Source organism: Miniopterus natalensis, chromosome 2 (assembly GCF_054644295.1).
Source record: "Miniopterus natalensis isolate mMinNat1 chromosome 2, mMinNat1.hap1, whole genome shotgun sequence".
Taxonomy (NCBI): domain Eukaryota; kingdom Metazoa; phylum Chordata; class Mammalia; order Chiroptera; family Miniopteridae; genus Miniopterus; species Miniopterus natalensis.
The window spans coordinates 137,577,210-137,589,799 of NC_142082.1; the positions used below are offsets into that span (position 1 = coordinate 137,577,210).

The 12,590-nt window shown below is 50.8% G+C and overlaps 2 protein-coding genes across 3 annotated transcripts; both read right to left on the bottom strand.

Moving 5' to 3' along the window:
* Positions 1 to 53: 53 nt before the first annotated feature.
* On the bottom strand, positions 54 to 5,168 carry SLC39A5 (solute carrier family 39 member 5). Its single transcript, XM_016224519.2, has 11 exons — positions 5,149 to 5,168; positions 4,483 to 4,837; positions 3,812 to 3,995; positions 2,400 to 2,562; positions 2,066 to 2,235; positions 1,708 to 1,848; positions 1,244 to 1,340; positions 993 to 1,163; positions 739 to 819; positions 439 to 629; positions 54 to 197 (listed from the first exon to the last, which is right to left on the bottom strand). The coding sequence occupies exons 2-11, from the start codon at positions 4,764 to 4,766 to the stop codon at positions 54 to 56; spliced, it is 1,626 nt and encodes a 541-aa protein (XP_016080005.2). The 5' UTR covers positions 4,767 to 4,837; positions 5,149 to 5,168.
* Positions 5,169 to 6,185: 1,017 nt separating this feature from the next.
* On the bottom strand, positions 6,186 to 11,091 carry NABP2 (nucleic acid binding protein 2). Of its 2 annotated transcripts, none has more exons than XM_016224579.2 (7): positions 11,034 to 11,091; positions 10,541 to 10,642; positions 9,752 to 9,890; positions 9,564 to 9,635; positions 9,304 to 9,385; positions 9,151 to 9,214; positions 6,186 to 6,675 (listed from the first exon to the last, which is right to left on the bottom strand). In XM_016224579.2, the coding sequence occupies exons 2-7, from the start codon at positions 10,617 to 10,619 to the stop codon at positions 6,476 to 6,478; spliced, it is 636 nt and encodes a 211-aa protein (XP_016080065.2). In that variant the 5' UTR covers positions 10,620 to 10,642; positions 11,034 to 11,091; the 3' UTR covers positions 6,186 to 6,475. The 2 variants fall into 2 exon arrangements, with proteins under 2 accessions (XP_016080065.2, XP_016080064.2); XM_016224578.2 differs by lacking the exon at positions 11,034 to 11,091 and adding an exon at positions 10,719 to 11,023.
* Between the last annotated feature and the right edge of the window lie 1,499 nt (positions 11,092 to 12,590).

Below are 12,590 nucleotides of genomic sequence, written 5' to 3' on the forward strand. Positions count from 1 at the left end.
CCTGTGGTTGGGGGGAAGGAAGGGCAAGCTGGACGCCTTTCCACTGGCCCCCATCAGCCATCAGAGACCAGGGGCCGTAGCTGCTCCTCCAGCAGGGCTATGGTGAGCATGAGGCTGCCCCCTAGCAGCAGCCCCAGTCCCTGCAATAGCACCTCAAGTGTAGAGAGGGGCTCAGGAGGACGCAGCAGGGCTGGTAGCTGTAAGAAAAGAAAAACATCAGGATCCTGACCTTATCTCTGTCCCCAAAACATGAGAGTAAAGTGTCAGGAAGTATCAGCAGCCCCCCCCCCCAACTCTTCCAGGCCCTTGTTTCTTGGACTCTGCAGGCCTGTGGTTCAGCCCCCTTACAGGTGGCCCGTGGTGGAGAGACTTATACTTCCCGCTCCACCAACCCACTGCCCCCTTCCCTCAGTTTCTCTGCACTACCCCACACCTCACCATGTCCACAAGGGCCACATAGAGGAAGACCCCAGCAGTGACCCCAAACACCCAGGGAGTGAGGGGGACAGGGCCCAAACTGAGCCCCACCCCCAGGCCTGCACCCCCCAGTCCTAGGGCTCCAGACACCAGGCTCAGCAGCAGTAACCGCCGAAAGGGCAGCCCTGCCCGGAGCAGCATTGCAAAGTCACCTGTTGGGAAGAGAGGACAGGGTAGGAGGGAATAAGCCAGGGCTGCCCCTCACCAATGTCACCCACCAGCCCCCAAGTTCCACCCCAACTCCACTTCTGTCATTCCTACCCAGTTCGTGGGGCAGCTCATGGCAGAACACTGCTAGGGTGGTGCTGAGGCCACTGGAGAAGCCATCAGAGAAGGCAGCACCTGGGGTTGACAGAACTGGAGGTGGGCAGTCTGGAAGAAAGCTCTCTCCAGGGGCAGGGGCCTACATTCCCTCTGTGGTCCTCTCATCTCCCCACTTCCTGGTAGCCCTCTCCTAGCCCCAGTCAATAACTAGGAACCTCCGACCTGCCTCCCTCCGTCCCCTCTGCTCACACCTATGGCCAGCCCATCAGTGAGGTTGTGCAGACCATCTCCTAGGAGGACCATCCATGTTATACTGGTGTCACTGCTACCCTGGTGCCCATGACTGTGGCCTTGGTGCCCAGCAGGGGCTGGGGCTGATGGGGGCTGGCTGTCCTGCTCCCTGCAGCCCTGAGCCCCTGGCTCTGCAGGAAGAAGGACAAGGACAGTGTTGGTGGCTGCAAGTGAGACTGGGAGCCTACTCTTCATTTTCTCCTCTAGTCACCTGGAGCTGCTGGTAGGGGCTGAAGTGCCATCCCACTGCCGTCCTCTGGGTCCAGGTCTGGTGTTCTGAGATCCTTTCTTTTTCGCCTGCAGCATCTCTAAAATAGGAGGGTATCCCTCCTGGTGGAGGAGACAGCAGCACTGGGGGCTAAGGAGAGGCCAGGCTACCGGCTGGGAAAATGAACACCTGGTTCTGTTTCTGGCACTTGGGGATGTTTTTTGGCCTCTACTCTCTTCCCAGGTTGGCACCTCCCTGTTGTTGACTTGAACTGGGGAGGAAGCTATTGGGCCAGAGTCCTGAGTCTATGCTGAGAGAGCCTACCCATTCCCTGTTAGCAGTCAGGGCCTGCAGTCAGGCAAACAGCAGAGCCAGGAGCACACTCATCCCCTCACCTCCAGGTTCATGTGGCCAGTTCTTGGCTAGGACTCGTCTTTGGCTGAGGAGGAAAAAGGGGTATCACTCACTGGCCTGAGTCCTTGGCGCCGCAAAATCCCTAGCATGTTCTCCAGCAAGAAGAGCAGGATGAGACCGCCAAGCACCGACAGCCCTGGACCCAGTTCTTCCTCTGGTTGCCCGCTAGGTCCAGAATGATGCCCTCCTTGTGCCTGACAGAGAGAAGGTCAGGGCAGACCCCAGAAACCCCTGCACCTGACACCACCCCCCTCCTGGGCACAAGGTGGCAAGTCTTATACATTCTACTAGAAGGCAGCTGTGGGCTGACGGGGAGGGGATGTCCTATGACTGGGAACACCTTGGATATGAGGGGGCTGTCCACCAATGGGGAATAAGAGTGCGGGGAAATAAGGAAGGGAATCCACGTACATGTGGCAGCAGGTGAAGCAGTGCATCCCCACAAAGGGTGCCCACAGCCAGGGCCCCCAGGAAGCCCAGCAGGGGCCGCAGTAGGCGAGATCCCAGGAGTCGAAGAAACAGCAGGGAGAGGGGAGCAGGGAGGCTCAGCAGTAGGACTGCCAGGGCACTATGAACCAGGGCTAGGAAGAATCGGGCTGAAGTTAGACCAGGTCAGGAGGGAGGGACTCAGAGGCAAAGATACACTGAAAGGGGAGGCAGCACCCCAATCAACCCCCTTCCTTGGCTTGGAACTCACTCCCTACTAGGATTCAGGGTGCCCTACCACCCATTCTCACCCACTGACCAGATAGTAGATCCCCTGGGGGGGTTGGAACTGGGGCCTGGATGCAAACACGGCTGTCGATCTGATAAAGCAAGGCTGGGCACAGCAGAGCGAATTGATGAGGGGTCAGAGGAGCAGCAGGGCTCAGGCCAAAATTGACCAGCAGCTGGGAGCCATTCAGACACTAGGGGAGTTGAGTTGGGAGTCATACATTGAATTGTGACTTGGATCTGCCCTTCCATCAAATGGATTCCTGGGGCTCTCCCAGCAACACCCCCCCCCCCCCCCAGTGCATCAGGGAGTGGGGACAGATACGAGTAATCAGTATGTATTAATTAGTGAATATTCAATCCAATGCAAATATTCGATTCAATGCAGATTAGGTGCTAGTGAACATTGCCACCATTTCCCTCCCTACCAAGCACCTGATTTCATTGATTTGGTCATGGAGTTGGTTGGACAACTAGAGCTCTCCAGTCCAGATTCTTAGAAGGGAAAAGAACCTGAAATGCCATTAGACCTTCCTCTCAACAGACCTGTCACATGTTTATCCAGCCTTGGCTTGAATGCTTCCTGCTATGGGGCACTCACTCTCGCCAGGCCTGCTTCAGGGTTAACTTTGGCTGTCCTCTGGTGTATGTGGAACAAATTCACTGTCTTTTCTGGATGAAGACAGTTGTCAGCTCCCTGCAGTTCTCCTCTTCAGATAACCAGCCCCATAACCTACCCTGGGCTGCTGCTTTGGTTTTCTCTGCTTTGTCAAGTGTGACACCTAAGCTGGGTCTCGGAGTTTTGGGTGCAGCTTATCTGCTCTGAGCCCAGAGGGAACATACATCATATTGGAATAACATACCCTAAAACCACATATGGATTGCCCTGGCTGGTGTGGCTTAGGGGTTAGAGCATCTGCCCTCAAAACAAAGGGTTGCAGGTTTGATTCCCTACCCTGGCTGGGGGGATTCAGGAGGCAACCAATAGAATGTGTTTCTCTCACATTGATGCCCCTGCCCCCCCAAAAATCAATGGAAAAATATCCTCTGGTGAGGATTAACAACAAAAAGGACCACATGTGGATTTTTTAAAAAGTAACTGCATTAAATTACTGACTCTCTATACCTGGCTGGATACTTCGGTGTCATCCCGATACTCTAAGGTTTCGGGTTCAATCTCCAGTCAGGGCACATACAAGAATCAACCAATGAATGCATGAATAAGTGGAACAAGGCGTGTGAGGGGGATGGAGGCGGAAGAGGGCATAGAGGAGATATGTGATAGAAAAAAAAAGTGGAACAACAAAATCAGTGTTCTTCTCTCTCTCCCTCTGTCCCTAAAATCACTAAAAAAAAATTTTTTTTTAATTACTGACTCTTTAAACATTTCATGCCATCTAATCCCATGGCTCCTTTGCCCTCTCCAGAGATCATCAGACTCACATCCTCATTCCGATGGTCAGCCAGCGAATGGTCTAGCAGCAGGAGCCTGTGAAAGAGGTCCAGGCCCGAGGGGGCTGGCCCATGGGGTGGTGGTGGGGCCTTTGGCTCCTCAAGGTCACCCCACTCCGAGGGACTCAGAGGCAGTTCTGCCCAGACATCCACATTCAATTTGGGGTCCTGTGGCCTGGACAGATGGATGGGATAGAAAGTCAGATGCCCGTGTTCTCTGAGAAATCCCGCTTGAGAGGCTACCAGGGAGCTTAGGGGAAAAGGGAAGACCAGCCACTGGCTGGAGTTTCTGGAACTCAGAAACCATGAAATGTCAGTCCTGGGAGGATCTTAGAATTGTCAGTTTATAGGAATGGGGGGCATGGGAGTGAGAGGAAATAGGAGTCAGGGAATAGCCAAAAATGCTACAAAATGAGAGCCAAGTCAGCCTGGAGACATTGAGCACTGGGACTAAAAGCAAGGAATTAAGGGCACAGGGATTTGGAAAGAGGAGAGAATTAGAAGGTAATAGAGGCAAAAAGGGCTCTGAAGGGGATACATGGAGTCAGGTTCTGAAAAATTTGTAATCCCAGAAATCTGACTTTAGAAACCAGAAAATTGAGACAGCTGGAGACTGATCTAAGCACTAAAAAGAGCTGGGATGTGGAATTTTGGGTTAGTACCTGTGTGTGGAGTTGTCTTCAGCTGGGGGTACAGGCCGACCAACTGGAGGCCCATGCTGTCCCAGGCGCAGCCCCTGAACTCGGCCTAGCCCCAAGCTGTGGAGAAGCCTCGCAAGGCCCCCTGCAGTCAGCGTGCCATTCTCCCCATACAGGCCAAACAGCTGGGCTAGGTAATGGTTCTGCTCCAGCTCAGCAGGGCCCAGGTTGGGGGCTGAACTCCCTCCCCAGCTCAAGGCCACACATACACATAGGCCAGCCAGCAGATGACTCATTGGGAGCCCCATTATTGGGGGGAACTGGTGAGAGGCTCTGGTTCTAGCTTCTATTCCCCCCGGAACATCCTGAGGACTGTGCCCTGGAAGAACAAGGAAGAAGGGTAAGTGCTCCTGCTCTGCTGCTCAGCTCAGGGCCAGAGGAGATCCCTCACTCCTCATATAGCCCCCCACATTAAATTCAGCAGCAGCCCCCACTCTAGCTGCCTTCCTCTCTCCTCATTGCCTCCTGACAGAGCAGCCTCTTCTCTCATTTGCCAGTTCCTAGAACACCTTCTTCGACGCTGAGTGCTCCTGATCCAGAGCTGACAGTCTATTCCCTGTCCTCTAAACCCCAACCCTCAACCTTGCCCTACCTCTCTATCTCTATCCCCTTCGATTCCCAGGACCTCACCTCTACTGGTAGTATAAGAACTCCGTCACCTTAGGTCCCCGTCAGGCTTTGCTGTGGACACTAAGAGGTTCCAAGTCAGGGCAGGGAGCCAGCGGGGCTCAGCTTCCAGGCTCCCAGGTGGAATGGAGGACACGTCAGATGGAAGGCTGGGATGGACAAGCCCCCCCCTTAGCCCACCTGCCTTGGGGCGGGGTCAGGGGTGGGGCATGTGTGGGAAGGCTCACATGGTAGAAGAGTTAATGGTTCACTGGTCTCTTGGGTGGGGTCAAAGGTCAGTCTGCTGGGGGGGGGCCCCCAGTAGGGAGGGGCCACCCTCTGCCAGTGGAAAAGCCACATGGCTGAGGAGAATCTAGGCCTGGTCTTTTCTTCTAAAAAACTCACCCCTAACCCAGTTGGTACTATTTTAACCTTTCCCTGCATATGCTCCCACCCTACCTACCTTACATTTGGCACTGTGCTTCATTATCTCTACCCCCATCCCCACATTCCCTGGGAAAGTTGGACCCAGGTGTTCCTAAACTGGAGAGGAGGGTAAAGAAGCAGATTAAGTGGCAACCCCACATGCATGGAAAAGAAATTATTTTTAGCAATTCCTCACCCCAGAGAGTAAGAGCCAGAGCTTTGGGAATCAATGACCAAGAAAGGGGAAGCTCTGTTGGGAAGAGGGAAGAAGTATCTAGCTCCCTTCTGATGTCCGACCTGGCTTAAAATCAGGGGAGCAGTCTGATTAGGGCGATTGGTCCAGGGGGTCCAGGTTGGTATTACCTGACAGCAGGAGACAGAAAGGACGCCCAGAGGAAGGGGGACACAGCCTTCTAAGTTCCAGCTGTGAGGGGGGGTAGACAGGCAGGCGGGCAAGGGTCACCTGCAGGGAGGGGGCAGGGGAGGGACATTACCTTAAAGGGGCAGGCCTACTTTGCCTAGGCCTCCTTACCAGTAACTTCTATCTCCTCTCTACCTCCTAGGGACACCCCACTTTCCCAAATGCCCAGCTGCTAACCTCTTCATTTTCCCACAAAAAGCAAAGGAATCCAGTACAGAGTGGTAACATTTATTGGGAAGAAGGGATTCAATTAGATTTCCACATCAAACATGTACAAGAAACAGACCATAACTCATTTCTAAAGAGGTCACAGGCAGCTTCAGCTGGACAAAGGGGTGAGTATGGGCTTAGGGGGGATAAAGCCACTTCTCACCACCTCTTCAGTGAAGTTTAGTGGCTAAAATACCCCTTCCCACCCCCAAGCCAGCAGCCCGGGAGAAGGCTGTGTTCTCTAGCAGACACTTGGGTTATGGTCAGTGGTAGGAAAGGAGGAAGAAAGTCTTGCTATCTCTTGCTGCTCCTCCGGGTTTCTTTGCCGTTACTGACAGGGTTGTTGGAAGGGCCAGGAGGGCCAGCAGGTGTGTGGTTGGGTTGGCTTCGGGTAATTCGGGTGCTGGTGGGGTGGGAAGGAGTGTGAGGGGGATGAGGGCCACCACCAGGACCTGGTGGGGCACTCAGTCCATTCCCGTTCTGGCTCTCAGAGGCTAGTTGTGGGAGAAGGGGAAAAAAACACAGAAATTAGAGAACTAAAGTAGGAGAAGGGTGCATCCCCAGGGCCTCCTCCCATACCCCGGAGTACCATAGTCTTCAATCAAGCACTGCACATTTATGCCAACTGGACCAACTGCAAAGATGTGGATTGTATGAATGGAGCCTCAGGAAAGAGTCATTTTGGAAGTTGCTACCTGAACTCCAGTATGATATTTTTCTCTTTTATTCATCTCTGTATCATTGAGAGTCAGACCTAGAATTTGTTATTTAGTTCTAGGCTCAAGGACCTCTGACAAAATGCCCCTTTACCAAAAATGACTATAAAACTGGAGAAGCACGGGAAGGGGAAGGGCCAGAAGTTTCTGTGTTATAATATAAGAAGGATCTTTAAGAAAAAAAAGCACACTCTCTCCCTCTCCCCAGAGCATGCCTGCTTGAATCTTTTCAAATGTACTTTCCTAAGCTCCAAGGCCCTTTTTTGCCTCTGTAACTTGTTTCCTGGACCCATTTCTTCTACGGCTCACTTCTACCTCTGTAACATTCTAAATAAACTTTTATTTATATATATCTATATACACACACACATATGTATATATATGTGTATATATATGAATGTACATATGAATATATATGTATATATCATTCATATATGTGTGTGTATATATGTAAAGGTATGGTGTGTATCACAATGATACATGTTCATTTTGGAAAATATAGATAAGAATAAATTATTACACATACTCTCACCCAATCCCCTCCAAAATAAGGAACATTTATATGTGTGTGTGTATACAAATGTGTATATAATACATATACATTTGTGTGTGTGCGTACATTTTAAATGTGTGATTGGAGCCAGGTGTGTGAGATGACTTCCTGGTGCTCCCACAGCTGTGCATATCACTATCATTGCACACACAGTGAATTATAATCATCGTGTGACTATCTCCTTCATAGACTACAAGCTCCTAAAGGCAGGTGCTGTGTTTTATTCCCTGGCATCCCTCATCTATAAAAGTTTGTTAAACGAAAGCAGAGGTCTGCCTCTCATGCACATAGGTCACTACAAACCCTCAGTGGGGTAGAAGTCATAGGCTAGTGCTTCTCAGACCATATTCCCATTGAACCCTACTCCACCAGACTAAGGTATCTGCAACCAGAACTGAAGAATAATGCCCTTTCCCCGATTCACAGAAAAAGTTTGGAGAGTGTATAGAAAGTCAATGTTAAGTTTTTAATGCCAGAGATGTTTTTTGTTAAGCCTTTTGTATCTACTAGCAGAGGACAAAGTAGACAAATGTCTGGCAAAGAATATCAGGGCAAACGGGCTTAATGTACATTAATTAAAATACTTTTAGGAGACCTGAAAATATGTAATAGTCATATTTTCAGTTGAAAACGTGGATGTTAATTTTTGTGGTGGAATGTTGTTATTTCATAGTGTTTCTAAAACACACATGACCCCTGGTGGTCTGACACAAACAATTCTGAAAACCATGGTAACTGAGGAAGGGTAGAGGCAGCCTGAAGCCTAGTGTCAGAGGGAGAAACCTAATACATGGATCTGAGGCAAGAGAGAGCCAAACACTCAGGGAGCAGTAGGGTCAGCCAAGAGATGACCCAGAAGGAGAAAAGAGCAATAAAAAATAGGTTCCTGAGGAGAAGCCACCACTAGTCAAAGGAGGTGGTGTTGGTGAATGATTCTAATTAAAAGCTGATGATGTGCAGTAAGGTCCCAGTTCCTCAAGAGACCAAAAAGCAGGGGTTTGAAGTACATGAGATGGAAGAATTGTAATCCCAAGGCCTAGAAGTAGGGCCTTTAGTTTCAAAAACTGTGCAGAGTGGGCTCTATGTTGAGTCATATAAGTAATGCTGTAATAGTAGAACTGGGTAACAAATTGAATTGAGCAAGGAAAAAGGGCAAGGTTCTGCCAGACAAGCAGCAGAGAGAAACAAGTTAGAATGAAGGAGTACAGTTTTTGTGGACAAACTGTTCTCATTTTCACCTTTGAGCGGTAGTGGCAAAAAGGTATCAGAGCCAGGCCAGGCATGGCTCAGCAGTTGAGCACTGACTTAGGATCCAGGAGATTGAGGTTTGATTCCCGGTCAGGGCACATGCTCGGGTTGCAGGCTCCATCCCCAGTCAGGGACATGCAGGAGGCAGCCAATCAATGACGACTCTCTTATCATTGATGTTTCTATCTCTCCCTCTCCCTGCCTCTCTCTAAAATCAATAAAGATATCTTTTTTTTAAAAAAAAAAAAGGTATCAGAGCTCTACCAGTGATAGAAGCAGGTCCCCAAATCTTTTTACCACAGGGACTTGCAAAAGAACTGGGAGAATTGGGTAGGAGGGGATATATATTGAGAGAAGAGAGATTTGGAAAAAGGATGAGGGCAGTGCATCTCTCCAGGCTGGGGAGAGTAGGGGACCCAGGCGGATTAGTGGACAGAAGGAAACAGTTTTACCTGGAGAAGCAGCAGGTGGTCCGGTGGTAGGCTGGGGAGCTGTAGGGCTGCTGTCGTTCTGTACCTGAAGGTATAAATTAAACTCAGACCTTTCTTCCTACCATGCTTCTTGGCCTGACCTGCCCACCCCCACATCATAGCCATGGGACTCACCGTCTTGTTGGGTGCCTGTTGGGCACTGTACTCTGGGTTTGGTTCACTGAAGTTAGGAACCTCAGAATAAACCATACAGAATCTGCAAAGGGAGAAAGTGGCCAAAGCCTCAGACCCACCATCAGGGCCACTGCTGGAGGCCTCAAAGAGGTCCAGATACAGGACAGGGACTGCACACCCTCATGCTGCCTACTTGCAAACCTTAAATTTCCCCTCTTGGCCTGCTGGTTCTATATCCCAATCCCCAAGACAGCACTTACTCTCCAATCTTCTGAAGATCACCCCCACGGCCAGTGTACAATGTCAGACAACCTTTGAACACTGAAGCATACCTGTGGGGGCACAAAAAAGGAGGATTTGGAGTACTCAGAAGAGTTACAGGGACGCTTAACCCCATCCCCTTGACTGTTACTGCCCTTGGATAGTCAGGAGTTACCAGCCAGCTTACCCTTTGGTGAGCCGGATAATGTCCCCAGGCTGGATCAGGTTGCCCACATCGTCCCAGACAGAGATATTGATGCTGCCCGTTTTGTCTGCCACTTTGCAGGTCCGAACTTCGTGACCGTCCTTTGTCTTGGTCACTCGGCCTGGAGGGAAGAGATAAACAGAGCTGGGAGTGGTTAGAAGGGTGAGATCCAGATATGTTGGTGGGGCGAGGGAAAAGTTGTGCAAACAGGGCAAAGCCAAATTTCTGGGGCAGGCTAGGGTGGGTGTGGGAAGTGGAGGAGCTGGCACCAGGGAGAGGGCTGAATGTAAAGAGGCCAGTGTGGCACTGGAGGCTTAGATCTGGCAAGAGTTCCATCCACCCTACTTTTTTTTTTTTTAATTCTCACCTGAGGATATTTTTTCCATTGCTTTTCAGAGAGAGTGGAAGGGAGAGAGCAACAGAGAAACATCCATGTGAGAGAGACACATCAATTGGTTCCCTCCTGCACAGACCCCGACTGGACGGGGGATCTAGCTGCAACCCAGGTAGTACGTGCCCTTGGCCGGAATCAACCCCGGACCCTTCAGTCCGCCACCCGAGGTTCTAACCACTGAGCCAAACCGGCTAGGGCTACCCTACATTTCACTGTAACTCTCTGGGCTGGGGTCTAGGAGAGCCAATGGGTGTGAGCCATGTCTTGGGGTGCGCCCTGCCACTCAGGGAGCAAATTAAGAATGGAGGTGATGTTCTCCCCTGCCTGCCCCCCAACCCTGAGAACCCCCAGGGGGCCCACTGCCCCAGCATAGCCACCTGTCTCCAGCACAATGAAGATGAGGTTCAGATTCTTGAGCCCGGGCTTGATATCCTTCACGAAGGTCTCCGTCGTCATGCTGCCTGAGCCTTGGCGCCCCACTAGAAGGGAAAAAGGGAATGAAGAAAACGCTTGGAGCCATCGCCCCCCATGCTCCACTTCCCAAGGTCTACCTACCACACTCGGCTGGGATCAGGCAGCCTCAAACCCTCTAACTCTTCTAAAAGGTTAGAAATGAACTTCCCCCGGGGCCTCCAACTTCAAGATCAGAATTTGGGGGTCTCCGAATAGGCTGCTTCAGGGCTGGAATGCCCCTTCCCGGGATGCTCTTTCAGTCTCAAGCCCGGAGGTGTGAGAACCAACGGAGAGGGGGTTAGGGAACCCGGTGCAGAGCCAGGGAATAGAATCTTAGTTTCTAAACCTTCCCGAACCCCCATCGGGACAACTCGGGACTCGGTCCATCCCCTCCCCCACCCACAGCCCACCACCCACCCAGGCAGAAGGCAGGACAGTGTATGCTGCTGAGCCGCCCGCAGGGGGAGCCACAGGCCCCGCTGCAGCCGGATGCAGCTCAATGGAACGCGGGAGTGCAGGCATTCCCGGAAGTTTCCCCTGGCCTCCTCCGACCAATTAGCACCGCTCTGGCGCTCCCGGCGCCCAGCCACTGGCCCACTCCCAGCCAATCGGGACCTGAGATTCACGCGCCGGGAAGGGGGCGTATTCCAGGTATTAAAGGAGCCTGGGAACTGACGGGCTCCGCAATGAGAAAGATAGACCACCAGGGGGCTCCTCGGGTTCCAATTTTCCTTTACTTGACTGGGAGAACACACTTAGGATCTAAGGTTTTGTTTCTCCTGTGGAAAAAGGAGCAAGAGTTTTGGAATGCGACGGACAAACGTTTGAAACCTGACTCTGCCCTTCGCTTCTTTTTCCGACAATTCTTAAATGTGTAATCCTATTTTGCAGATAAGCAAACGGAAATTATATAAGAAGCAAGCACACAGCAGGCAGTTTCCTCCTTTTCTCCTACTGCTTTAACCCTCATCTTTATTCCTGATTTGGGGTCCTTCATCTTTAATGTACTACCTAGCTTGGTCAGGGTCTCTGGAAAAAGTGACCCTGACCAAGCTAGACAGACGACAAACAACAGGCAGAAATGGGAACTCGGGAAGAGAGCAAAATTTGCATTAGTTCCTATCACAGTTCACAAGGCACTTGTTCCTAATGCTGTTACCTCACTGATCTCAGGGTCCCCTCAATTACTGAAAAGAGGAGGCCCGGACCTTTGGTTTCCTTTGGGATTTGTTAGATAATCCACAAAAGGTAGCTAAGTAATGTGTATAAACGAGTTACATGTAGCCCTGGCCGGGTAGCTCTGTTGGTTAGGGGGTCCACCAGATACTGCAAGGTTGTGGGTTCGATCCCAAGTCAGGGCACATACAAGAAGCCACAAAAGAATGCATAAATAACTGGAACAACAAATCAATGTTTCTCTCTCAAAAATAAATTAAAAAAATAAACCAATTACAAATGCACATATACGTGCACTACATTTACTTGCGTATATCCATAACAAACACTATTTAATATCCGATCACCCTAAGAGTTCGTGTAATTCTAATGCCTTCGCTAGTTTAATTAATCCCTTACCTTCTTCTAGAGCACTTTTTAGGCTCCACCTTTAATTCCCTCAACTCAGATCCTCTCCCGCCCACCTCCCAACCACGCAGTTGTATCCTAAGGAAATCAAACCACAATCCAGGACGAGGGACATTTAATCTCCCTTCTCTCATCTTAGGTGTTTCAGAGAATTCTACAAGTGTTCAGAAAGACGACGTAAATACGGCAGGAGTGAGGCTAGGCGAGACTGGCAACCCGTTGGACACCCTACATCAAAGCTTTGCGGTCAGACACTCCCCCGCTCCCCAGCCCGCGGTTGCCCTGTTGACACAGTATTCACTCCCGTGACGATGAGTCATAGAGTCGGAGGCTCCGGGATGCTGATCGCCGCTCTGGAAACCAGAGAGGGGCCCGACAGATAGATTACAC